The sequence below is a fragment of the Candoia aspera genome, chromosome 6 (genome assembly GCF_035149785.1).
Source record: "Candoia aspera isolate rCanAsp1 chromosome 6, rCanAsp1.hap2, whole genome shotgun sequence".
NCBI classification, from domain to species: domain Eukaryota; kingdom Metazoa; phylum Chordata; class Lepidosauria; order Squamata; family Boidae; genus Candoia; species Candoia aspera.
The window spans coordinates 354,418-377,371 of NC_086158.1; the positions used below are offsets into that span (position 1 = coordinate 354,418).

Below are 22,954 nucleotides of genomic sequence, written 5' to 3' on the forward strand. Positions count from 1 at the left end.
GGAAAGTCCATGCCTTCTTATTCTTTACCTCAAAAAAGCTACAGAAACCAGGCAGCTGCAAATGGGACAGTTGTTCCAAAGCAGGACCCCCCACCCTGGACCCTAAGGGGGGACACAGCCACTTCCCAACCCGAGGCCCTCAGAGACTGCTGGAAGCCCAGCTGCTGGGGATGGAGGAGGGGGCTCTCCCCACCCGCTGTGGGAGGGGCACATGGACCAGCACCCTCCAGCCTGGGGCTGTCCGGGACGCAAGCAGGGTCTCTTTCCTGTTGCTTTCTTTTATTGTGTGCAAAACCAACCACGACAGCCAAAATCCGGGCGCCCCGGACGAAAGGGAGCAGCGACTCGGTAGGTTCCAGTGAAGATCCAAAGGTCCAGTTTCTTTTTGCACAGCAAAAGATCCCGAGAGCCCAGGGGGGGTGGAGGGGGAGAAGGCGGGCTCCTGGGGAAGAGCCCCCACTGTTTTGATCCCTCCCGGAGAAGTTCCCCCACCCCGCAGAGCAGGAGCGCGGAGGAGCCCCGCCCTTTCCGACGCCAAATTCCGCGGCGGTAAACAAACGCGCCCCTCCCCCACCGGGACGACCGGCTTTTGGCCGCAGCTTTGGGGGCGGGGTTCGGCAGGCCGAGATCCGGCGCACATCCTGGGCCGTTCTCCGCCGGCCGCCCCACTTTCCCAGCGCCGCCCGGGGACCCGCGGAGCAGCGGGAGGGAGCGGGGTCGTCAGCCGCAGTCGGGCTCCGGGCTGTGGCAGGGCTGCAAGGGCGGCGGCGGCGAAGAGCCACCCCCGCCGCCTCCCTCGTGTCCGTTGCTCTCGATGGAGGACTCGCTGCCGGTGCTCTCGCCCGAGAGGAGGCGGGTGACGCGCAGGTCGGCGCGGAGGAGCGCCACGTCGTTGCCGATGGCCAGTGCGCCCAGCCCGCAGATGAGCTGACCCAGGCTGGGCGCCGCGGGCGCCGCGCCGTCCCCGTCGTCCTCGTCCAGCGGGGCCAGCAGCTCGTCCTCGTCTTCGTCCTCGTCGTCCTCGCAGTCCTGGTCCCGGCTGCCGTTGGCGCAGCCCGGGCCGGCGGCGCGCTCCTCCAGCTCCTCCCCCAGCAAGTCCTCGGTGATGGAGCCCAGCTTGGGCGCGCTGCGGCTTCGCTCGACGGGCGGCTTGTAGCAGCCGCCCGGCCCGTGCAGCAGCAGTTTGCGGAGGGGCACCAGTGGGATGGCGCCGTCGGCCCCAGGGCCCACCTGCTGGAGTTGCTGGTGCCGCGCGTCGGCGCGCTTCTTCAGGCGGCGGAACTCGGCCAGCGCCGCCGCCGAAGTCTGGTACAGCAGCAGCGCCATGGCGCGGGCCTTCTCCGCCTTGGAGACCAGCACGGCGTGGCAGCGGAGCAGCACCGCCTTGTGCTTCACCTCGTGGCGGTAGATCCAGGCGAAGAGGCGCGGCAGGCGCGGGTCCGCCACGCAGTAGGTGACGCGGTGCAGCAGGTAGAGGTGGCCGGGGCGACAGGCTGCCTCGGCCGCGACCGCGGGCGCCATGCGGATGCCCTGCGGCCCGATGGTTAGCTTCATCTTGGTGCCGTGCCGGCCGGCCTCGCTCTTGGCCCAGATCTTGCCCACCGCCGCGTCGGTGCAGCCCTCGCCTTTAGCCTGCAGCGTGGTGGCGTTGCCCAGGTAGAGCGCCGTGTAGGTGGGAGCCTCGCTGCTCACGCGGAACTTCTTGCGCTTGGAGCGGAACAGGCTGCCCACTCGGGAGAGCGCACTCTCGGCCGGGCAGGCGCGCGCCAACGAGCCCAGGGCCGCGGAGCAGGGCAGGCTCCCGGCGCCCGCCTGGCAGCGGTCCTTGGCCTTCCCCGCCGGCGGGGAGCAGACGCAGGGCGGCCCCGCCGGCTGCTGCCGCTCCCGCCGCCGCCGCCGCTGCTGCTGCTGGCAGTCCTCGTCCGCGGCCAGCAGCTCGAACTTGTGCCTTTTCCAGGGCAGCATCGCGGCGCCCCCGCCGTCTCCCGACGGCGCAGCCGGTCCAGGGCGCTGCTGCTGCTGCTCCCGGTCCTCAGCTGGAGGCGCCCGTCGCAGCCCCGGCCGCCCGCGCATCCCGAGGGACCGCCGGGCCGGGCCCCTCCGCCTGCCGCCGCTCGCGCGCCCGTCGCCACCCCGTCGCCATCGCCGCTGCCACCGCTCGCGTTACATGCCGGCCTAGCGCCGCTCCGCCGCCGCGCCTCTGCTGGCACTGGCTGGCCGCGCCGCTACATATAGGCCGGGCGACGGAGGCCGCTGCGCCGGGAGGCGGCGCCCGCGATGCCGGCAGCGAGCCGAAGGGGAGGGCCCAAGCAGCCGCCGCCGCTGCCGGGAGGGGCAGAGGATGTGGCCACGCCGCCGCCAGCAGCAGCGTTGGGGTCGGAGGGCTTAGTCGCAGCCCCGCGCCCTGTTTGTTCCCCGCTGCACCCGGAGCCCGTACAGGTGGTCCCCGAGGTTACCGGCCCGGCAATCGGGGACGGAGGGAACCCGGCGTTCTGCTCCGGAATGGTTTTCCCAGGTCGGGCGGCGCCGGGAATGAAGGGTAGCGCCATCTGTCCTGTGGAGAGCCCCCGCCGCGCGCGCGCTGGAAGGGGGATCCCTGCCGGCCGACCAGCTGACACTTTGGTCGCCTGCTTCCTGTGCTGCCCCCCACCCCACTTTCGGGAGCTGCCGGGCAGGCCCAGGCGCGAGCCGCCTGCTGCTGGGGCTCTCCACCCCACCTCTTCCACCCTTGTGGTCACTGCAAGACGTTCCCCTTGGACAAACGTCCCCACTTGGGCCATTTCCTCACGGGGGGAGGAGGGTTAAAGTGCGGCATGGCATCACCCAACATGGCTGGGCTGGCCTAACAGGCTTTGTGTTGCACAAGGAGGGCTGATGATGCCAAAAGACAGGACAAAACGATGAGCAACACTCCCTGGCTGGCTTCCTGCTTCTGATGCTTTCAGTGTTTTCGGCTATTGTGTTTAGCAAGATCAACACACTCTTGAAAACGTGTTTTTCTTCCCCCTTTTTGGGTCCGTTTTGCTTCTCTTGTTTCTGCTAATGAGGATTACACTTCCATATTTAAAAGGAAGATTCCAGAGGAAAACTATCCCAGAAAGTGTTTGACTGCGTGCTTAAACTGGTTACTGAATTAACCCATATATTGATTGACTAATCAACAAGGCTGGGTTTGCTATGACACTCTAAGCCACAGTTAACTGAATAATTTGTAAGCCATGTTTTTACAGTAGTCTTTCTATGGCCTCAAGCGTACATGTTTACATGGCTTTGGGGTCCCAGTGAAGAGACAGCTGCAGTGATCAATTTTACCCTAACATGTTGTGTGAACCTGCCCCAGCTGGCACTTCTGAGCAGGAGGTACTGTAGCATTCTGGTTCCCCAGGGGCTTTCCCGAAGGCGCTAGCTAGCCGTGGTAAGCCCCCAGAGGCAAGACTGTCCCATGGACCGACTATGGTGCTGCACTGGAACTGGCCAGGCCCAGGTTGTTCAAGTCTGCCCGTAGCTACGGAAGCCTCTGGGCGACTCTTGACCCGCCCGTCTCACAGGGCTATTGTGGGGAAAAGCAGGAGGAGAGAGCACCATGTATCCTGCCTTGAGCTGCCAAACACAAGGTGGGATTCAAGTCTAACAAATAAACCAATACATCATTCCTCCATTCCAGATAATGATTACCTGCAGAGCATCTGTGTCCGCTGCAAGAGGAAGGAGGGGGGCTTGCTGCTGTCTAAAAAAGAAGGGCAAGGGAGAGGAGAAGCAGCACTGCAAATGCACCCCCCTCTCATGTGTAGTGCTAGAAGAGAAAACTGTGGGGGGGGGTTCCCCTTCTTCAGCTCCCAGGCTCAGCTGGGCAGGAACTGCGTGTTGGGGGGAAGGGAAGAAGAGTCTCAGGCAGTTCCCAGCACTGATAGGCAGTAGGAGGAAGAAAGGGTGCTGGTCCTATTTCCTCTGTTGTTCCTTGTGCCATCCTGCTGGACTTGCTCTTCCTGGGCAGCAGATGAGGTCAAAATGTGCTTCCTATCGGTGCTGGACAGCTTAGCTTGGAAGCTCTGCCATTAGCCCATAAATATCTAGTCATTTAACGTAGCCTAAAGTTACATTCAACAAAAGTTGTAAATCCCTTCCTTCTCAGTTTAAAAGCAATCACAGAAACTGGCTGGTGGAATTACACTGGGGTGAGAGCTGGGCAATTCTTGTTCCCTGTGCTGGAAATCTCTTCCTCTTGCGCTGACCTCAAGCCCAACAGGCTGCTCAGTCTTACTGTGGACCTTTTTGCGCTGGTGTGGTAGATGCCCGGAGCCACAAGCTCACAATGCTTGCCTTGCAGCTCACCTTTCCAAGCCTTTGGGTGTGGGTCTGTGCAGGCCCTTTGCCAACAACAAACAGCCCTCCACCGCCCACCCCCATGCTGGACCAGATGGACCCTTGGACCAATTCAGCGGCCAGGCAGGCAGCCCTTCCTCGCCACGGTGATGCCACTGTGTGACCTGACAACACAAGCTGCATGCTTTAGGGCTCCTGCTGCGATACGCATTTTGTCCCCTGCGGACGACTGTGTGGACTGGCCCGCGGGATCTGACACATTCCCCAAAAGGAGTCAGCAAAGTTGTGCCATCGTGACACCGGCTCCGCCCCTTTTGTACGTGCAAATCAGGTGCACGGAAGTGGCGCTTATGTCGGGAAAACGCAGCGCTGCCTTTGCCCCCATGGTCCTTGCTCTGAGGCCTGAAGGACCAGCCTCGACCATCCTCCCTCGGGCATCCTTCCGGCTGTCCCCCAGCTGCTTTAGGCCCCCTCCTCAGGGCTTAAGTTTCTAGTCCTCCTTGCCCTCCTCCGAAGCTTCCCCAGGGAAAGCTTTCAGGGAAGAGGCGCCGGCCCAGGGGTGGGTTACCGGGTTGCAGCCGAGGGCTTTCCGCAGCGGCCCTTTAGCGCCCCCGTGAGGCCGGCGCCGCGGCCGCCGGAACTGCAGGTCGTGGGGCGCAGTTTCCGCCCGGAGCCCCGCGCTGTCACTCCCGGCCGCACCGCCCATTGGCTGCGCTCCGCATGTGCCCGGAAGTTGCGGGCGTGCGATGGGCAAGAAGCAGGCGCCGGGGCTGGGGCGCGCCCTCCTCCGCGGGGGTCGGGGAGGCCGCGCGGCCGGGGCGGGATGGGTGAGCCGCGCCGCCTCCCTCCTTCCCTCCCTGAGCGGGGCCGCGGGGCGGGGTTCCGGCTGCCGGGGGGCTCCCGTGGCCCTCCGGTAACGACACGTTTCCTCCCGCAGCGCCACGCGAGCGAGCTGGGCGACGGGGGCCGCGCCGCCCCGCCGCAGTCCGTGACGGAGCAGAGCCCCCTGGAGGCCTTCCTGGCGGCGGCGGAGCTGGCGGGGGCCGCGTTCGTGGCAGGTGAGGGCCGGGGCGGGCCGGGGGGTCGCGGGGCGTCTCTCCCCGCCTGACGCTGACGCTTTCCGCCCGCAGAGAAGCTGAACGTCCGCCTGGCCCCCGGCGAGGCTGCGGAGGAAGCCGGCCAGCTGCGGGAGCGGGAGGAGCGGGTCCTGCGCATCCCCAGGAGGTGAGCCTCGCTGCGCCCAGCCGGCGCTGCCTTCGGGGCTTGGGCGCCGGGAGAGCCGCCCGCGCGACCTCCGAATGGGCAGGCGGCTCCGGGTCGAGGGAGGTGGGCTTTGGCTCCCAGCAAAGGCCAGGAAGACGGAGGGCTGGGGGAGAGGAGGATTCGGCCTCTTAGCTGCTGGCTTAGACCCAGATCCTTTTTGCACCTACTACTGCCTCCTCGCTGCTCTGAGCTTGGGCCTGTCCTGTTTCCTGCCCAGGTGCAGAACTTTTCTTCCTGTTAAATTTCATCCTATGTATTTCAGCTGGCTGTTCAAGCCTGTCTGGATCTTTTTGAATCTTCTCGCTTTCTTCTCAAGTATTAGTCCCTCTTTCCGGCTTTGTGACTTTTGCAAACTTGATGCTGATGTTATGATCAACTCCTGCAGTAATTTGTTTCTTTATTGCCCAACTAAATGTGAACTTGTTAAAGTTATAGACTTCGATAAGATAAAAACTGTTGAAAGTGTGTCTTGTTTTGTTTGTTTTCACCCTATCAAGGTATCTGTGAGTTTTGCTTAATCGTGAAGAGCAGTTTGAGCTAGATTCTATATTTCTACTGTAATAACTGGGGAAATGAGGGCTTGTGAATTGTCCTTCATTCCAGCAAACCCTGAAATCTAGAGTCCCCTTTGCATTCTTGCAGACTGTTTCCTCCTGCACTTACTAATAATGGCAGATGTGACTTGGGCATCTGCCATCTTTCCCCTGCCCCTTTCTTCTGGGTTTTTAAAAAATAATTTTGCCTGATGAAATATTTTTGGGAACTTGACAGTTTGTGATATTTTGTGTTCTTGAGCTGACCTATGTACGGTATTGTGTTAATATGGATCTTTGCTTTTGTGTGTATTTCTTAAGTGTAGCATTGATGATAGGGAGGGAATCCTTGTGGTGAGATCTTTGCACTTGGGGAAGACAAGGCCGAGCGTGTTCTTATACTTGCCCTACCTCTTTTTCTATGCCACCAAGGAAGGACTTTATACAGGGCAGGGGGGTGGGCCAGAAGGCCTCCAGGATCCCTTCCAACCCTAGGACTCTGTGATTCTGCAGCTCCTGGAGGCAGCTGATTTCAAGAATGGATAGCTCTCTTCAAGCTAAATTTCCCTCACTTGTTTTGCTTTTCTGCTCTTGCACTTGTTGTTTTTTCTCCCATCTTTCAGGCAGGATTCTATGAAATCTGTCCTCCCATGAGTTTTGGATAGATGCAAAGTGTTTGATCTCTGTTCCTCTTTCCTTCCTGTTCCTTTGTTCTCAAGCAGTGGAGCTGAGGGGTAAAGGTTAGTCCCTGTCTTCCCTGAGTGCCAGGAAGAACCGCCTGAAAGGCTGTCCAACCTGAAAGGCGCTTCTCAGCCCATCCAGCTTTCCTTTCTAGTCTGGGCAGACCTCAGCTTTTCCTCTAGCAAGTTCCTTTTGGTTTCCATTAAAACCCAGTGAAATTGTCTCTCCCAAGGTCATTTTCTGCATCGGAACAAAATTTTTCTTTGTGGTGCATTCATCAGGCTAATGAACCTGTTCTCCCATTTTGTGCTTGGTTCTTCCAGGCCCCCGTGGGACAAGCACACAACCCCTACAGTGCTAAACAAAGCCGAAAGAGACAGCTTCCTGAGGTGGAGGAGGCAGCTTGCTTGGTGAGTCTCCTCTGCTGGTGCTGACCATGGAGGCAACAAAGAGCCCCTGGCCAGCCTAAGTTAGGATTCCACCTGTGGAGGGGAGATGGAAGTGGAGCACACCAGACTCATCTTGCATTTGCAGCTGTCCTCGTGTGAGCTTTTGCAGCCTTGACTGGCCCTCCATTGGTATCCCCCCACTAAGGTGACGCGGTCCTGAAGGGTGGAGGGATATCTGGCACTCTTGGATCCACAGTCAGTCCATCTCTTGGCACCATGGGAACAGTTTTGAGTTTGCTGATGAGAATGTGAAGGAAAAACTCATCCTTCATTGAAAGCAGTTTATTTAACTGAAAGAAAGAGGAAATATTTCCCACTAATTTGCCTTTAAAATGGGAGTGTTTGTTGGAGATGGAGGCAGTTGAAGTTTCATTGTCTGTCTAATCATCCTTTGGGAAGGGAATCCAGGTTGCCTTCTACCCGGGCAAAAGGACTTTGGGCCCTCAAGCCACAAGCATTACAGAAAACTTGAAGTGGAAGAATATAATCAGCATCAGAAATTATACATGGATGGTGTTCTCCACAGACCATTACTTTCACTGAAACAAGTATCCTGTAGGCAGACCCCAATCTATAAGCATTGTAAAATGTAGTGATCCTAAATCTTTAGCCAGGCTTAGATCAAACCAGGAAAGGCCCCCAAACCCTATCCATTCGATTTTGAAATATGTATTTGGTCACCTCAAGGCAGCTAATGTACTTAATACTCATGCCTCCTATTTGCCCCTTCTGAGGTGGGTTGGGCTGAGAGAGGGGGACTGGCCCAAAGTCACCCAGCCAGCTTTCATGCCTATATGACAACTGATGCCATTTGGTATTTTGCTGTAATGGATGCTGTAACAGATACTGGTTTGCAGGAATGGCCTTTCATGACCCCTCTTTTTTTTTTTTTAAGTTATATCCTCAGGTAACAGGATGTCTGAGCAGTTTACAAATGAAAAAAACAGAGATTCCCAGACAGTAAGGCAGATCATGAGTTAAAAGCACATGAACAAGTTTAAGGGGCTTGGATAATAAAAATGTTTTTCCCTCTCAACAAAGAAACTGATGGCAGCATGTTAGAAGCTTCTTTGAGATGATTTTTCAACTCTTGTCAAGATCCTGTCAATGTATTGAACATCCTTCATATGTTCAGATGCCTCACACCGAAGGAAGTTTGCTCATTGAACAAGATTAGCCAAACTAAGGATTGCATCCTATCCATTAATAACATTTGTCCCTGCGCTTGTTCTTCCTTTGTCATGGACCAGCTTTAAAATGAAATCAACTAAAAATAAAAACATATGAATTATGGCACTAAATAAAATACAGATAGCAGCAAAGCTTTTATGAAATGGCAGAAGCAGAGCCCTGAGGGCCAAGTCAGCAATGAGCAAATGGACAAGGCTAGGCAAGACCTATTCTCTGTGGCCCCCCTTTCTTGTAGAGCAAGGGGGCCCTTCGTTGCACCTTTGGGGAAAAACTGGTAGAAATTTGGGTTATGGGTCTTCCTGGGTTTAGGGTAAGCCCTCTCATGCAGCAAAAGAGTGTGTGATGATAGATGGAGAATCAAAGCTGTTGCTTCTTGGTCTTTCAGATCTGTGTTTTATTCTGCAGGGCTTATGTCCCTCAAGTTGGTGGTAACATTAAATAAATTAAAAATGTGATTGCAGGTAGAAAGCCATCGCTGAATGAGCGTGCTTTCTTAAAATCCCCAGGACTATTTCTTCCCCTGCACTCTTACAGGCTAGAGGAAGAGGGGGAACTCCTGTTGACCCCATTTGAACGAAATTTGGATTTCTGGCGTCAGCTCTGGAGAGTCCTTGAGAGAAGGTAAAGCTTGATTATGGCTCTCGGCTTCCTGGGATCCCTGCAGGGATGGGCTGTCCCTGGCCTGCCGGGGGAGGTTTGGGCTGCTGGTTTCTGCCTCTTCTTGCCTTGGCTCTGATATGCTGCAGCACTTGCTAAGGCTATCCGTGAGAAGAATGCACTGTGCCCTCCCCTGTTCCTTCCCTGCCTGGCTCTCGAGGGCGTGGCCTCAGTAGGGGCTCTGTGTGGGTTAGTCACCAGGGATTCTGAGCTAAGGGGGGCTAGCCGGGTTTTGTCCCATGTCCCTGCAGAAGAGCATCCCAGTAATTGGGGCTGCTTCAGCAGGGCCACTGGTCCCCCTGGGTGAAGAAGGTGTGTCTCCTCCTGTCCATCCTGCAGGGGTGATCTCACTGTGGAACTGGGGAGATTACTCAGCAGGCAGATAGATTTTCCCTGGAATCTCCTGGAAAGCTCCCTCCCCCTCCTCAGGGAGCTGGGGAATTCAGTGCAAAGGTGCTTGTTGGCAGGACAGCCGGTCCCTGCTCTGACCGTGACAGTCCTGCCTGCCTCCCAGAATCAGGCAGGCCCTCTCCTTGGATTCCCAGGCTGCCCGTCAGAGCAAGTGGGAGGGTTACTGCCTGTCCACTCTGAAAAGGAGCCTCCTTGTGGACCAGGATGCTCTTTGCAGAGGCTGAGCAGGGGGGCCATGGCGAGGAGCTCCTGCCTGCCAGGAACAGATCTGGGAGTGGGTGGGGTGTTAGGATGTGTTCACCTGCCTGCAGGCTTTGTGTGTGGGGTGGCTGGATGCTGCCTCTGGGCTCCACTGTTCGGATCCTTCGTGCCGGAGCCTCCCTGGGCCCTTGGTCCTCGGGGAGAGTGAAGTGGGGATGAGCTCAGGCGTGTGCCCCAGCCTGGGGGAATAGCACATCTTGTCTTCTCCTTTGCAGTGATGTTGTGGTTCAGATCGTGGATGCCAGGAACCCGCTCCTGTTCAGGTGCCGAGATCTGGTAGGTAAAACAAACTGAGATGTTTGCATGAGGCAGCAGTTCTACTGAGGGCGTTAGAAGCCTGCTAAAAAAATCACCCGTGTTCCAAACCAAGCGAGCTACTGTATGTTGACGCTGATCTCCTCCTCCTGGCCAGGATTAGAGTGGGGAGACAGTAGACTGGTCCTCACGTACGTTAGCAGTCATGTGCATTTTGGCTTCTTCAGAAGACTGCAGCTTGTGTAAATTACAGGTCAGAATGAAGCACACACAGGGAACTGAGGGCTCTCTTGATAGGCTGGACATTTTAAAACTAATCGAAGCAAATATTTGTAGCTCATGGTTGAACTGTGGAGTCCAGGGTGCTCTCTGAGCCTTGTTGTTTCCTTGCAGACGTTTCATTGCCAGACTAGGCAACATCTTCAGTGCGAAGAGGGAGCGGGCCTTGCTCTCAGTTTATAGACCGTGGCTTGCCCTGCTTGTGTTGGTGGGGGTGTTGTTCTCTTCTTGGGAGTTCCTTGATTGGGCTGTTGTTTGCTGCTGGGTTGACTGAGTTAATAATTCCTTGATTAGGGTGCTGTTTGATTGTTCATCTGGTGTTAATCCTAGTGTTGATGCTTGCATATCTGGGTGTTGATTGCTGGTGAGGAGGTGTTTTGGCTTTTCTATTGTCTCTTTTGATGGTATGTAAATGTTTACCTCTATGTGTCTGTTGATGGCTGCTTTGTCTGAGTGCCAGGCTTCCAGGAATTCTCTGGCGTTTTTGGATTTGGCTTGGTTTAGCTTGCTCAGTTTCCCAGTTGAAACTTTGGTTGAGTCTGTCCATGTGTTGTGAGATTAAGGAGTTCTCATCGTGTCTTCTAACTGCCAGTTGTGTTTGTGGATGCGCTCTGCTAGTTGACAGTTGACAGTTTTGTGACAGTTACAGCTGTCACAAAAGCCTGGCACTCAGACAAAGCAGCCATCAGCAGATACATAGAGGTAAACAACATTTACATGCCATTCAAAAGAGATGATAGAAAAGCCAAAAGACCAGTACACTCCCTGGCCAACAATCAACACCCAGTTATGCAAAAATCAACACTAGGGTTAACACCAGATGAACCATCAAACAGCACAATACACCCTAATCAAGGAACTCAGGCAATCAACCAAGCAGCAAACAACAGCCCAATCAAGGAACTCCCAAGGAGAGAACAACACCCCCACCAACACAAGCAGGGCAAGCCACGGTCTATAAACTGAGAGCAAGGCCCACTCCCTCTCTGCACTGAAGATGTTGCCTAGTCTGGCAATGAAACGTCTGCAAGGAAACAACAAGGCTCAGAGAGCACCCAGGACTCCACCTTTTAAAACTACTAGGTTCAGCACTCCGAAGGTAGGTGCACTTTTCCCGCAGACGCACTGAATTTGGAACCCACCATGTGGCTTCAGATTCGCATTTCTGGAACAGTTTGAAAGGCTGGTGGGGAGAATCTGGACAGCTGTAGCTACTTGTGCAGAAGCTGGAAGCTTTGCCTTCTGCCAGATTTCAGGGCAGTTGCTCTTCTGAGACGTGAAGAGATTTCTGGGCCCAGCACTGCTGCTCAGGCTGAGTGGAAAAGCAGCAGAAGCCTTTGCGAGTTCAGGAGGTGATGAACTTTCTCATCTGAGAACCTGGAAAAGGTGTGAACTTCTCTTCAGGAAGGGCTGGGTCAGGTCTCCCAGAGTTCCCTGTGCATCTGGGCGTGAAGAAGGTATGAAGGCTGTCTTCCAGGTGCTCCTGACAAAGCACAGTATGTGCATTCAGTGTCACAAACTGACTGTGTTCACACAGCAACCTTTCCAGGTAAGCTGAAGGCTTCACAGAGACATTTACAATGCTTAGCCTTGCTTAAGTTTTCCTCTGGCTTTGTGCATTGGGCCAACCCAGCTCATTTAGTTAGCTGGCGGTTCAGTGAATTCTGTAGACCCAGCAAATGAATTCAAAAACTGGGGTACCAACCGTGGCATGAGAAAGCTGGAGTGACTCAGCTTTCTGATGGCCTGGGAGGGGGCAGCGGGGGTTGGTGATTGAGCGACGGAGCTGCTGCCTTCACTGGAGGTCTTCAGCCAGAGGCTGGTCATCTGTCACACAGGGTCTGACGGATTCTGCACTGACCAGGGGGTGGGGCGAGATGACGTTTAAGGTCAGCCCCAATCCCTTCCGGCTCTTTCGCAGAGCCCTCGGTGATGCTCCATCCCTGGAAGCCCCAAGGCAGGGTCAGCCGTTCTTCAGCTGCAGAGGCAGGGCCAAGGGCTTTCTTCCTCTTCCCAGAGCGTGAAGCACTCCATTTGTGTGATGTACTCACTGACACCATCCCACAAATATTTCACTTGGAGCTTCACAGAGAAGTGAAAAATTTTCTGTCACAAGAACAAATGGACAAGATGCAAAGGGGAGCAAGAAATCCTGCCTTCCTCACAATCCACATTCATAAAACCAACAGCCATCCCGGCGTGATGGTCACAACTACAGGCTCATGTCTGTTCATGCCCACCACAGTGCTTCCATCTAGCAAAATGTCCATCTCTGAATATTGTGGAACATCATCCAGTGCTGCCCCAGGGGCTGGAACCAGGGACAGGTGAAGAACACTGTTCCAGGGATGGAATGTTCCAGGGTTCCAAGAACATCCTGTTTTGTTATTTTTTTGCCTGGGCCATGTCCAGATTGTGTCAAATCCCTTCCTGATCCAGAAGATATATTTCTGTAAAATTGCAAGCAAGCCCTGGAGATTGGCACATTAAGGGAGGAGAACTGAATGTTTGGGATGTTGCAGATAACTAGCTGAAAGCCATAAACCTGCCAGCAGGATTGTTACTCAAATAACTGATAAAGGAGGTGATCAGGTCAGTATAGATGCCCACCTCTGTTGGGGGACCACCGGAACAGATTGGTTCGTGGTTCATAGCGTCAGCATGAGTAAGACTTCCCGTCCATCGCCTGGAAACACTGTGTATGCACAGTGTTTGACAAGAGCCTAGGTAAATCAGCAGGGGATTTAAGAAGGAGACTGACTCCTGAAATGGGCAGAGAAACATTTCTTACCCATCACAATTAAGGACATAAATCTCATTCAGGGAGAGTGAATGCTGCACCCTGAATCTTTCAGTGGAATGGGGCATCCTGGAAGTCAACTTTTTTGTAAGTGCAAACAACAGTACGGGTACATCTCTTGCGTCTCCATGGCCCTCATGCCTCCCTGGCAAGTTCCACTGATCTCAACACTATTGAGGGTGTCCACAGAAAAAAACAACCAAGAGTCTTAGTTGTCCTAATAACACTACGCTGGCTCTGGATTATGATAGACCTGATGGAGATGAGGAAAGAATGTCTGTGATGCACTCTGATGCACATGAATATATTGTCATGTGCTCCAGTGTTGCGTTCAAATCTGACTGGTTCCAGCTCTGTGCATCAAAATTCGCTGTGACTTGTGCTTCTGCAGTAATCAACCCTGTAGGTGCGTATAGCCACATGCAGTGAAGGGTGGTCCAGTTTGGGCCGGATGATTTATTGTTCAATAATTGTGACTCTTGAAGTTAGTACAGAGTATGAATCACAGAATTACAGAGCTGAAAGTGGCCACTTAGGCCATTGGAACAAAGTCCTTGTTTAGTGCAGATATAGACTGTTTAGTCTTTGCTTTAAGGTGTCCAGTGAAAGAAAGCCTAACATTATGATGGGTTATGTGGTTCCATTATCCAACTGCTCTTATTTTTAGGGTTATTTTTCTAATGATTGAAATGAAGGTATATTATGTTATAGCCTTCCCACAATCTGTTAAAAACGTTACCAATTCAAAAAATGAAAGGGGATCAGGCTAGCAAAAAAGAATGCCTCGAGAAAGCCGTGCTGATTTCTGGTAATTACATTTTTTCAAAGTGCTTTCAGATCATTCTCTGTGTCATGGCCTGTGGGAATGGCCTGGGAGACAAGAGGGAGGCCCACAGCCCAGGCAACAGGCTGATAAGAGGTAGCTCAGTCCGCAGGTGGGGAAAAGCAGGGGAAGCCTCTCAGAAGAGACCTCCCTCATTTTCCAGAGACTAAAAAGAGAGGAGGGTCCCTTCTGAAATGCTTCCCATGCTCCCTCCCCACCCACCGTGGACTGAGCTGCCTCTTATCAGACCGTTGCCTAGGCTGCTGGTCTCCCTCCTGTCTCCCAGGCCATTCCCACAGGCCATCACTTCTCTTTGTGATCGGCTCCCTCAGGGATACCCACGCCTGACTGTCCTTAGTTTGCTGCCTCTTCCTTTCTTGCCTTTGAAGAGAGAGACAGCTTGGCTCTTCTCCAGCTCTCTGGCACTCCAGTTACACAGGCTTTTCAGGGATAATGTACTGTAAAAAGGTTCATCCAATCCCTTGCCTAGTTCCTTTAATAACCTGCGCTGCAGTTCATCTGGTTCTGGAGATTTAAATAGGTGTTCTCTGACCATGTTTTTGTCAGCTTTAACCTTCAGTCCTGCCCTTCTTTTTTTTTTTTTAATAGTGAAGACTGAACCAAAATAGGCACTGAGCAGGTCTGCCTTTTCTTTGTTACCTGTTGGCATTTTGACATCCTTATGGAGCAGTTGGTATGCTGATCCTTTTCCTTTTCTTTTGAGCATATCGAAAGAAACCCTTTTTTTATCCTCCGCATCCTTCACCATACTCACTCTGAGCGTTTGCTTTCCTCACGCAGGTTCTACAGTTCTGGTGTACCTGTCTGTCCTCTTCCTTTGCGGCCTGAACCGTACTTGTCTTCACCTTGAGTTTCTTTTCTTACTATCTTCTCTTGCCAAGGGATCCTACTAATCATTGTTCTGAGTTTACTATCTTTTTTAAAGCCCTAGGTACATGTTTGGCTACACTCAGTTTTAGTTTCCCTCAAGAATTCCCCCAACGTTTCTGCTACTTCCAGTTGTTTCACTAAATTTTCCCTGTTGGTTAGTATGCAGTAGCTGACCTTCTTGTGCCTCCTTCCACCATTGGAAGGAGAAAATTCTCAGCAAACAAGTCAGGAATTCCCTGGGAGGACCATGCTTGGCGAAGTTTGTCATCCATCGGATGTCACAGGGTTGTGATATTTACAAATGTAAGGTCATGCAGCTGACATCATTTCATGTGACTGAACAGAGAGGGCTCCTCCCAAGGAAACAGGAAGGAAGTTATTTTGTCTGTGACTTCCTGCCTGAAGAAAGTTCATTCTTTCACAACCGTGACTACAGAATCATAGACTGAGAGGGTTTGATGGGACTCTGGAGATGATCTAGTCCAACACCCTGCCCAGTGCTGGAATCCACCACTGTAGCATCCCCAGCAGAGGCCGTCCAGCCTTTTTGGAACAAGGGGAAGCGCACCAGCTCCTAACGTTTCTCTTCCATTGCCGAACAGCTGTTACTATTAGAAAACGCTTCCTGAGGTCCGGCCAAAATCAGCTTCCTTGTACTTTAAACCCATTGTTTCTTCTGTCTTCTGGAATATTTCTGAACAATTCTGCCCTGTCTTCTCCATAGTAACCCTTCAGATATATGAAGACAGCTTTCTTGTCTCCGCAGGCTTCTTTTCTCCAGACTAAGCATACCCAGCATCTCCAATTCCCCCTCATAAATTTTCCCCTCAGGCCCCTTGCCATTTTGGTTGCTCTTCTCTGGACAAGCCCAGGATTGACAGTGTCCTTCCTAGAATGTGCTCAAAACTCAAGGCAGTATTCTGGGTACCATCCGAGCAACGCAGCTTGGAGAGGGACAGTGACTCCTCTTGGTCTCGACAGCATTTGCTTTTTGTTGTATCTGCATCACGTGGTTGGCTCATGTTTGGGTTGTGATACGCCAAGGCACCCAGATCCTTTTCACACGCTTTGTTGCCCAGATGGTCCCACCTGGTTTTTCTCCCCTACCCAGATGTAGGACTTTGCATTTATCCCTGTTGAAGCTCATCTTGTTGGTGTGTACTCACTACTCTAGCTCAGCCTTTCTCAACCTTTTGACCCTGGAGGAACCCTTGAAATAATTTTCAGGCCTCGGGGAACCCCTGCACGTTCAAACTCAAATATAGGCCAGAAGTGACAAAATTATTATATTCATTTCACGGGTAGGCTTATACATATGCATTAACAGTGCTTACCTCTTTATGAATGAAACTTACCTCTTTAATGTCGTTGCCTGAAATTGAAATAATTTTTTAAATAGTGATCTCCCAGGGAACCTTAGTGACCTCTCACGGAACCCCAGGGTGCCACGGAACCCTGGTTGAGAAACCCTGGTCTAGCTCGTAAGATCCTCCTAGATCTTAAGACTGTTCTATTCGCCATCCCTCCAAATTTGATAATCATCCAACCTCTTATAAACATGTGGAAGAACCCAGAGCCTAGGGCCTTGTGGTATGCTACTGGGCACTTCTTTCCAGCTTGAACCAAAATCACTGAGGTGCATTCATGGGGCAGCCATGTGGGGTTGCCATTCCCTTCTTTTTTCAGTTGTTTTTGTTACATCCACTTAAACACAGTTATTCTTTGGGAAATAAATGGAAACAAAGTTGGAGTTGAGGAGCACTGTCCTCCTCATCTGTTACTGTCCTAGCAATGGGTCCATCCCGTTCTTTTTCCTCCATTGATATAGCCAAAAAGCCCTTTTTGTTGCTTTTAGCTTCCCTTGCAAGCCTATGTTCCTTTTGTGGTTTAGCCTTTTTAACGTTTTTACTGTGTATACTGCGTCCTTGCTGGAGCATCATCTTGGGTGTTACACCCTGTTGGTTTCCTAAGCTGCCCCGCCCATTTTTTTTAAAATCCATTTTTCCATTCTGTTATGTTTGTACTTCCGCTATCATATTTTTGTGTGGTTCCCGGTTCTTCTGGGCTTCCTTTGACTTGATGGTTTCTGGCCATGGGATCTCACCTGGTACTTTGCCAAGCTTTTTGTAATCGGCTCTCATGAAATCTTGCATGCATGTATACCTGTGCTTCAGTTTCAGACTTCGAACAACGGATCCCCTTGTCTTTTCTTTAGAAGTCTAGAAAATTCTGAGGAAGTTTTGGGATCTTGGCCAAGATGGGTTTTTTTAGTCTCTCCTCCTGAAAGTTCTGTAATCAGGCCCAGGAAGGCATTATCCAGATCTTTTGCCTGGCTTGGCAGTCGATAGCTCACCAACCCAGTATTCACTTTGTTTTGTCTCCTTCCTTGTATTCCTACCTGAATGTTCTCGGCTGGATTCTGATGTTCAAATTCTTGGGGGTCAGCACCCACAGGTACTTCTGTCGCAGTTATTGCCACTCCTCCTCCAGAAGTCTAACTGCCACTCCTCCTTCACAACACCATTTAAGGTGGCAAGACTCCCTCACTTAATTCTCCTGTGTGGATCTGGTGATGACCGCCTTTTGTTGCTTTGGATCCTGCAGGAGTGCTACGCCACAGAAATCAGTCCTGAGAAGGAGAACCTCATCCTGCTCAACAAAGCAGACCTGCTGGGTGAGGAGCAGCGCTCGGCCTGGGCACAATTTTTCAAGAAGGAAGGTGTCCAAGTGGTCTTCTGGTCAGCCTTGGTGGAGGGGAAACAGCTGGTGGCCAATGCTAAGGTAACAGGTGGTTGTCTGTGATGGCTTGTGGACTATTAACCACTGCCTGGCCTCCCAAAGGTCAGAGTTTTCTGTCGTACCCAGAATATTTTCCATAAACTTACAGCTGATTCAGGTTCCTGTGTTAAACTTCCTGCCAAGTTAGCGCCTTGAATGAATTCACACTACTTGACCTGCACTCCCCACCCACCCCATCCCTAGTCTTGTCTTTGGTTTCTCGCTTGTTGGGAAATCTAATCAATCTGAAAGACCAAGCATCATCTGGCGGCCGTGCGACTTTGGCGTTTAACGTCTTTCAGGCAACTCAGTCTCTTGCAATAGAATATATTGAATGGCAACTTGGTCTGTTTGGGGAAAAAACCGGTACTAGGAAAGTCTCTTGCAACTGTCTGCAGCTTCTGATAAGTGTCCTGTTTCCTTTGCTCAGGAGGTGGAAAATGTAGAAGTGCCAGACCCGGTTGGCAAGGGTGCCAGCCAGAGGGAGGAGCAGAGAACCGGCAGAGAGGCCGAAATCCCCCTCGGCTCTCAGCGGGAGTCTCCTAGGGGCGAAGAGCAAGAAAGTGACCCGGAGGAAGACTGTGATGTGTATGAGGACTGTGAAGAGGAGGAGGAGGAAGCCTGGCTGACCTGCTCTGAAGATGGGGAGAGCAGGACCACCATCGAGCCCCTGGGGAGAAGCAGGGCTGAGACCCCACAGCCAGGACCCCCTCGGGGTCACCCTCTCAGAAACAGCAGCCGCTTGGTCCAAAGAGATGAACTCCTGGAGATATTTAGATCAGTTCATGCTGGGAAGAAGAAGGTCAAAGAGGGGGAGCTCACTGTTGGCTTGGTGAGTCAAGGGTGCCGCTGAAGGCTGCAGCTGTTCTTCGGGAAGTGCTGGGGAGGGACGTCCTGCCCCAGCTTTGCTCTGACTGCCCCCTTCCTCCCTCTAGGGCTGAGTGCAGAGCAGGCTGGGGGTGGGCAGAGCCCCCAAGGGCAGCCAGCCAGTGCTGCTGCCGCGAGGTGGCAAGACAGGAGACAACGCGGGGTTCCCTTCCAGCGCCCAGACGGGCACAGCCGAGGACCAGGCTTTCAAGACAGCTCTGGGGGAGGGGTGTGTGTCGCTGGCCCTGGGAAAGGCTCCTCGGGGGAGGTAGAATGTTTTCCCTCCCTGCTGAGTTGCTGTGACCAGAGGTGTCCAAACAGGCCGTGGGGCTGTGCTGCTGTGTCTTGGGGCCTTGTCTGGGGAGCCTGTGGGGCTGGATGAAAGGAGGGGAGGGGGGCTGTTTCCTCCCACCACCACATTGTTCCTTATGTGATCTTTAAAAAGACGCCTTCAGCTTTGCTTTTTCACTTTTTGCTCCCAGACTTCCATTGTGGCTTATTTCTTCTTGCACACCTAACCTCTCCTCACACCCTGTTGAAAAAATAGGTGGCTCTGAACCTTTAACTCCCCAGAGTCAGGAGAGGGGCTTGAAGTCCTCTGAGTCCAGGCTCCTGCCCAGGGCAGAAGCCCCAGTTCAAGCATCCCCAAGAGCTGGCTGCGTAGCCGCCTCTGGAACGCTCCCGTTGGAGGGGAGCCCGTCGCCTCGGCCAGCATCTCACGCTCTTAGGAATATTTTTGTTTTGTGACCTTCTCCCTCTACCTCACACCCATTACTTGGTGCCCTGTCCTCTGGGAAAGGAGGAAGCCAGTTTGCCCTTCTGTCGCCAGCTTTCTGGAATTCTTAAAATCTTTCCTAAGAATGCACAAATAGTCTGCTCTGCTGCAGCTCATACAAACATGACTCTGCCAAGCTTGTTGGAGTGACCAATATGTCCTCCCTCCCTCCCTAGGTGGGCTACCCCAATGTAGGGAAGAGCTCCACCATTAATGCCATCCTTGGGAAGAAGAAGGTGTCTGTGTCGGCCACGCCAGGACGCACAAAGCACTTCCAGGTACTGCAAGGAGCTCACAGGGCTGATGGCCAGAGACGCCTTCTTCCCTCTTCTTTCCTCCTCGGTCTCCTGCCTGAATCCCCTGCATCTCAATCTGGGAAAGGCTGTGTGTCTCCTGTGGAGGCGTCTCCAAGCGGCCACCCCAGCACAGGTGTGTCCTGGAGTGTCTGGTCTGTCGGCTTCCGTGGATTTCCTCTTTCACTCCCTTGCAAGGGAGTCCATTCTTGTCTCCAGAGACCCCAGGAGATGAAAAAGAGGCGCTTGCTGGTTCCCTATTGGGTGTGAAGGAAGGGTGGGAGGGTGGAAGAACCAGGATAGAAATGCACAGGGGAGCCCCCTCTGCTCTGCTGTGGAGAAAGCCCCGTGCCTTTGTCAGCCTGGTCCCCATTTCTGCCACACCTCAGCTGGTTCTGAGCCTGGGTCGCTCCTTTGCAGACGCTCTACGTGGAGCCTTCCCTTTGCCTTTGTGACTGCCCTGGCCTGGTGATGCCCTCCTTTGTCTCCACCAAAGCCGAAATGATTTGCAGTGGCATCTTGCCCATTGATCAGATGCGGGACCATGTCCCCCCCATTGCTCTCATATCCTTTTATCTTTGTGCACTGTGGCTGGGGAGGGAAGGATTAGTGGGGGATTGGCAGGAGACAGAGAAGCCTGCTGGGGGGTGGGGGGCAAAAATCCCAGCTGCACAGATCTGTTGATGGGAGGTGTGTTGGGGATCCCAGTGCTCAGAATGAAGCTGCTGTGAAAAAGGCAGGACTTTAAGGAAAGAATTTGTGAATGAAGCTGCCGATATTCTGAAGTCTTTATATTGTTTGTGGTGCAGTTCTGCAGGCTTCAAAATGGGATTGGGACAGACTCTCCCTTTGGGAACTCATGCTGGACTTTTATCAAACCAGTTTCCTGAATAAGAGAGGCAGTTGGCCTTTTGAACTGTTTTCTGGGGCCTCTGGCTGGGGAGGGCCAGGGACCGTCAGGTCCCTGAGGTTTGGAAACGGCTGAAAGGCCAAGTGAGGGGTGCCGGCGTTAGTCCAAACGGTTCTAGGCTGTTCTTGAGTTGGGGGGGGGGAGATGCAGAAGGTCCCAGATGGGGAGCCTGCTCTGCTCGCTCTAGAAGGTGGCACCTCACCAAAGGCGGTTCCTTCACTCCCTCACATCTGCCAACGGATCCCTCGGCCCGTCTTGGAGGCAACCTATGGAATCCGCATCATCCGGCCACGTGAGGGTGAGGACCCTGACCGGATGCCAACATCAGAGGAGCTTCTCTCAGCCCTTGGCCGTGAGTGAAGACCACCTTGGGTGCCCGTGACAGTGCCAGGGGGGCAGGATCTTTATGCGTGGGTCCACAAGCCCCATGGAGACAGGGCCAGCAGCTGCAGCTAGACCACTGGTCTGGAGCATGACCTCTGGTGTTGGTGGGGGAGTGCAAGAGTGTGTGAGATGTGGCTTCTACACAGTGCATGTGTAAGGCTGAAGCGGGAATCTCTGATTTTCATGCCAGAGAAAGCCGCTTTGTAAATGGGGCAGATGGCAGAAGCCTTCTGGGCTGGAAACAGGCAGCTTTCTGGCTGATGGCTCAAAAAGGGGAGGAAGAGTCCCAGCGGACCGTCATATGCAGAGGGCAGGATTCTGGGAAAGTGTTGAAGGGGGAATGTCTTGGCTGACACAGCTTCCTCCTCCTCAGCAGTAAATCTGATCATCTAGCCCCGCATCCTCTTGGAAGGGGGAGTGGGGAGAGAGTAATTGCCATACCTGGTACAAAGCCTTGATAGGCCCAGATCCTGGTTTAGGCTAAGCCGTGTGCTGGCCCCTGTGTCTCCCCAGCCAAGGCCCTGCTAAGTGGGCTTGCTTTCTTCCCCTGAGATTCTTGTCCTGTAGGTGCGGTGACCCCCCGCCCCTGGTGTCTTGCTTTCTCCATCCCCTCCACACAGGCATGAGGGGTTTCATGACGGATCACGGACAGCCAGACCAGCCACGCTCAGCCCGTCACGTACTGAAGGACTATGTCACGGTGTGTTCGAGGACCTGGTTTATAACTTTCCGAAAGGGGAGGATGCATCCTTTTGTCACATTGGCTTGCAGGTCTGCTTGGCCAGGCAGTCCCTTCACCGCCTCTTTGGCCTGGCAGGAGGCAAAGCCAACCCCCCCACCCCACACCCCCACTTTTCAGTCAGGAAAGAATTATTGTAAAGAAGGAGAAGTCTCATATCACTCCAGCATTTCTGATCCAGATTGGAAGATGTTTCCTAAACCAATATAATGACAGATAGACAGAAGCTGGATATATGCAACAACCTGCCCAGCAAGTCTTAAGCAAAGTGTTGATGTTTGCGCACAGGCTGGGTGCAAGCGTCACACCAAGCCGTGGCTTGCCTGGTTTACAGAAGTGGCTTGTTTTACCCAAAGTGCTGTTTTAGAAAAGCCACGCTCTCTTGGTTCCCAGGTCACCCTAAGCCCAAACCGCACCACACTGGTTTAGCCTGGCCTGTGAACCATCCAGAAAGTAGGGAATTCCTGGAAAATGAGGGGTCCGAGGAGCAGGGGAGCGCTCACTGCCAGATTGGGGCAGGGGGTTGCCAGGGGTGCTTTGGGGCCTGTGGGCGTGGCCTTGCTCTCCTGGGCTGGGGTCAGGGCCCACGGGTTACATGTGCCTCCTCCTGGACGTTCTCCCTCCTCCCTGACCCCCCCGCAGGGCAAGCTGCTGTACTGCCACCCACCTCCGGGCATGGATCCCCAGCACTTCCAGCTCGGGCTCGAGCGGCTTTATTCAAGCAAGGGAGCAGCAGCAGCAGCACGCAATGAGGAACAGTGGCCCGGCAGGGATCCCAAGGCGAGGCAGATTGACAGCACAGTGGACTTGGCCTTTTTCCACCAGGTGAGGCAGGGGTTCCCCGGGTGCGGGTGGGCAGGCGGGCTTCCTAGAACACGGAGGCTCTGGGATTTAGAGGGCTGCTCCCATCAGCTGCAGCCAGTGTGGGCACCAGCGAGGGATGGTGGTGCATCTGGCTGGGGAGGCTGACTTGCCCAGGCCCCTTCTGCTGCGGGATTGGGCTGGCCCTTGCCTGCCCGGTCACCTGTCCCCGGAGGGGGCCTCAAGGCCGTGCCTGTCTTCAAGGAGAGTGTCCAGGCCCTGACCCGAGGCACCCGGGCTGGAGCGGGCCACGGAGCAGGGACGGCCACCCACAGCCCTTCCGGACCCAACTCGGCCAATGGAGCGGGGAAGCCTTGGAAGAGACACAGGAACAGGAACAAGAAGCAGAAGCTCCGCCGTCTCACCAGGCACCTGGAGCTGTAAGGGCGGGAAGCCCGGGAGGACACAGAGGTGGCGCCCTCGGGGAAGGAGCAGCCCTCGTGCCCAGGCGCTTGGCCAGGCAAAAGGCCAGCTGGGCCCTTGGAAATTAAAGGAAGACGTTTCTCAGCAAGGTCTCTTGGTCGGTCTGG

At 53.8% G+C, this 22,954-nt stretch overlaps 2 protein-coding genes across 2 annotated transcripts; one reads left to right on the forward strand and one right to left on the reverse strand.

The window, feature by feature from the left end:
* Positions 1 to 271: 271 nt before the first annotated feature.
* FAM43A (family with sequence similarity 43 member A) lies at positions 272 to 2,228 on the reverse strand. Its single transcript, XM_063306202.1, has one exon. The coding sequence runs from the start codon at positions 2,071 to 2,073 to the stop codon at positions 721 to 723; it is 1,353 nt and encodes a 450-aa protein (XP_063162272.1). The 5' UTR covers positions 2,074 to 2,228; the 3' UTR covers positions 272 to 720.
* Positions 2,229 to 5,053: 2,825 nt separating this feature from the next.
* Positions 5,054 to 22,843, forward strand: LSG1 (large 60S subunit nuclear export GTPase 1). The gene is made up of 14 exons (XM_063306203.1): positions 5,054 to 5,150; positions 5,261 to 5,381; positions 5,454 to 5,547; positions 7,124 to 7,210; positions 8,975 to 9,061; positions 9,985 to 10,045; positions 17,422 to 17,598; positions 18,026 to 18,427; positions 19,414 to 19,515; positions 19,951 to 20,094; positions 20,669 to 20,792; positions 21,445 to 21,524; positions 22,206 to 22,388; positions 22,629 to 22,843. The coding sequence occupies exons 1-14, from the start codon at positions 5,070 to 5,072 to the stop codon at positions 22,806 to 22,808; spliced, it is 1,923 nt and encodes a 640-aa protein (XP_063162273.1). The 5' UTR covers positions 5,054 to 5,069; the 3' UTR covers positions 22,809 to 22,843.
* The last annotated feature ends 111 nt before the right edge of the window (positions 22,844 to 22,954 follow it).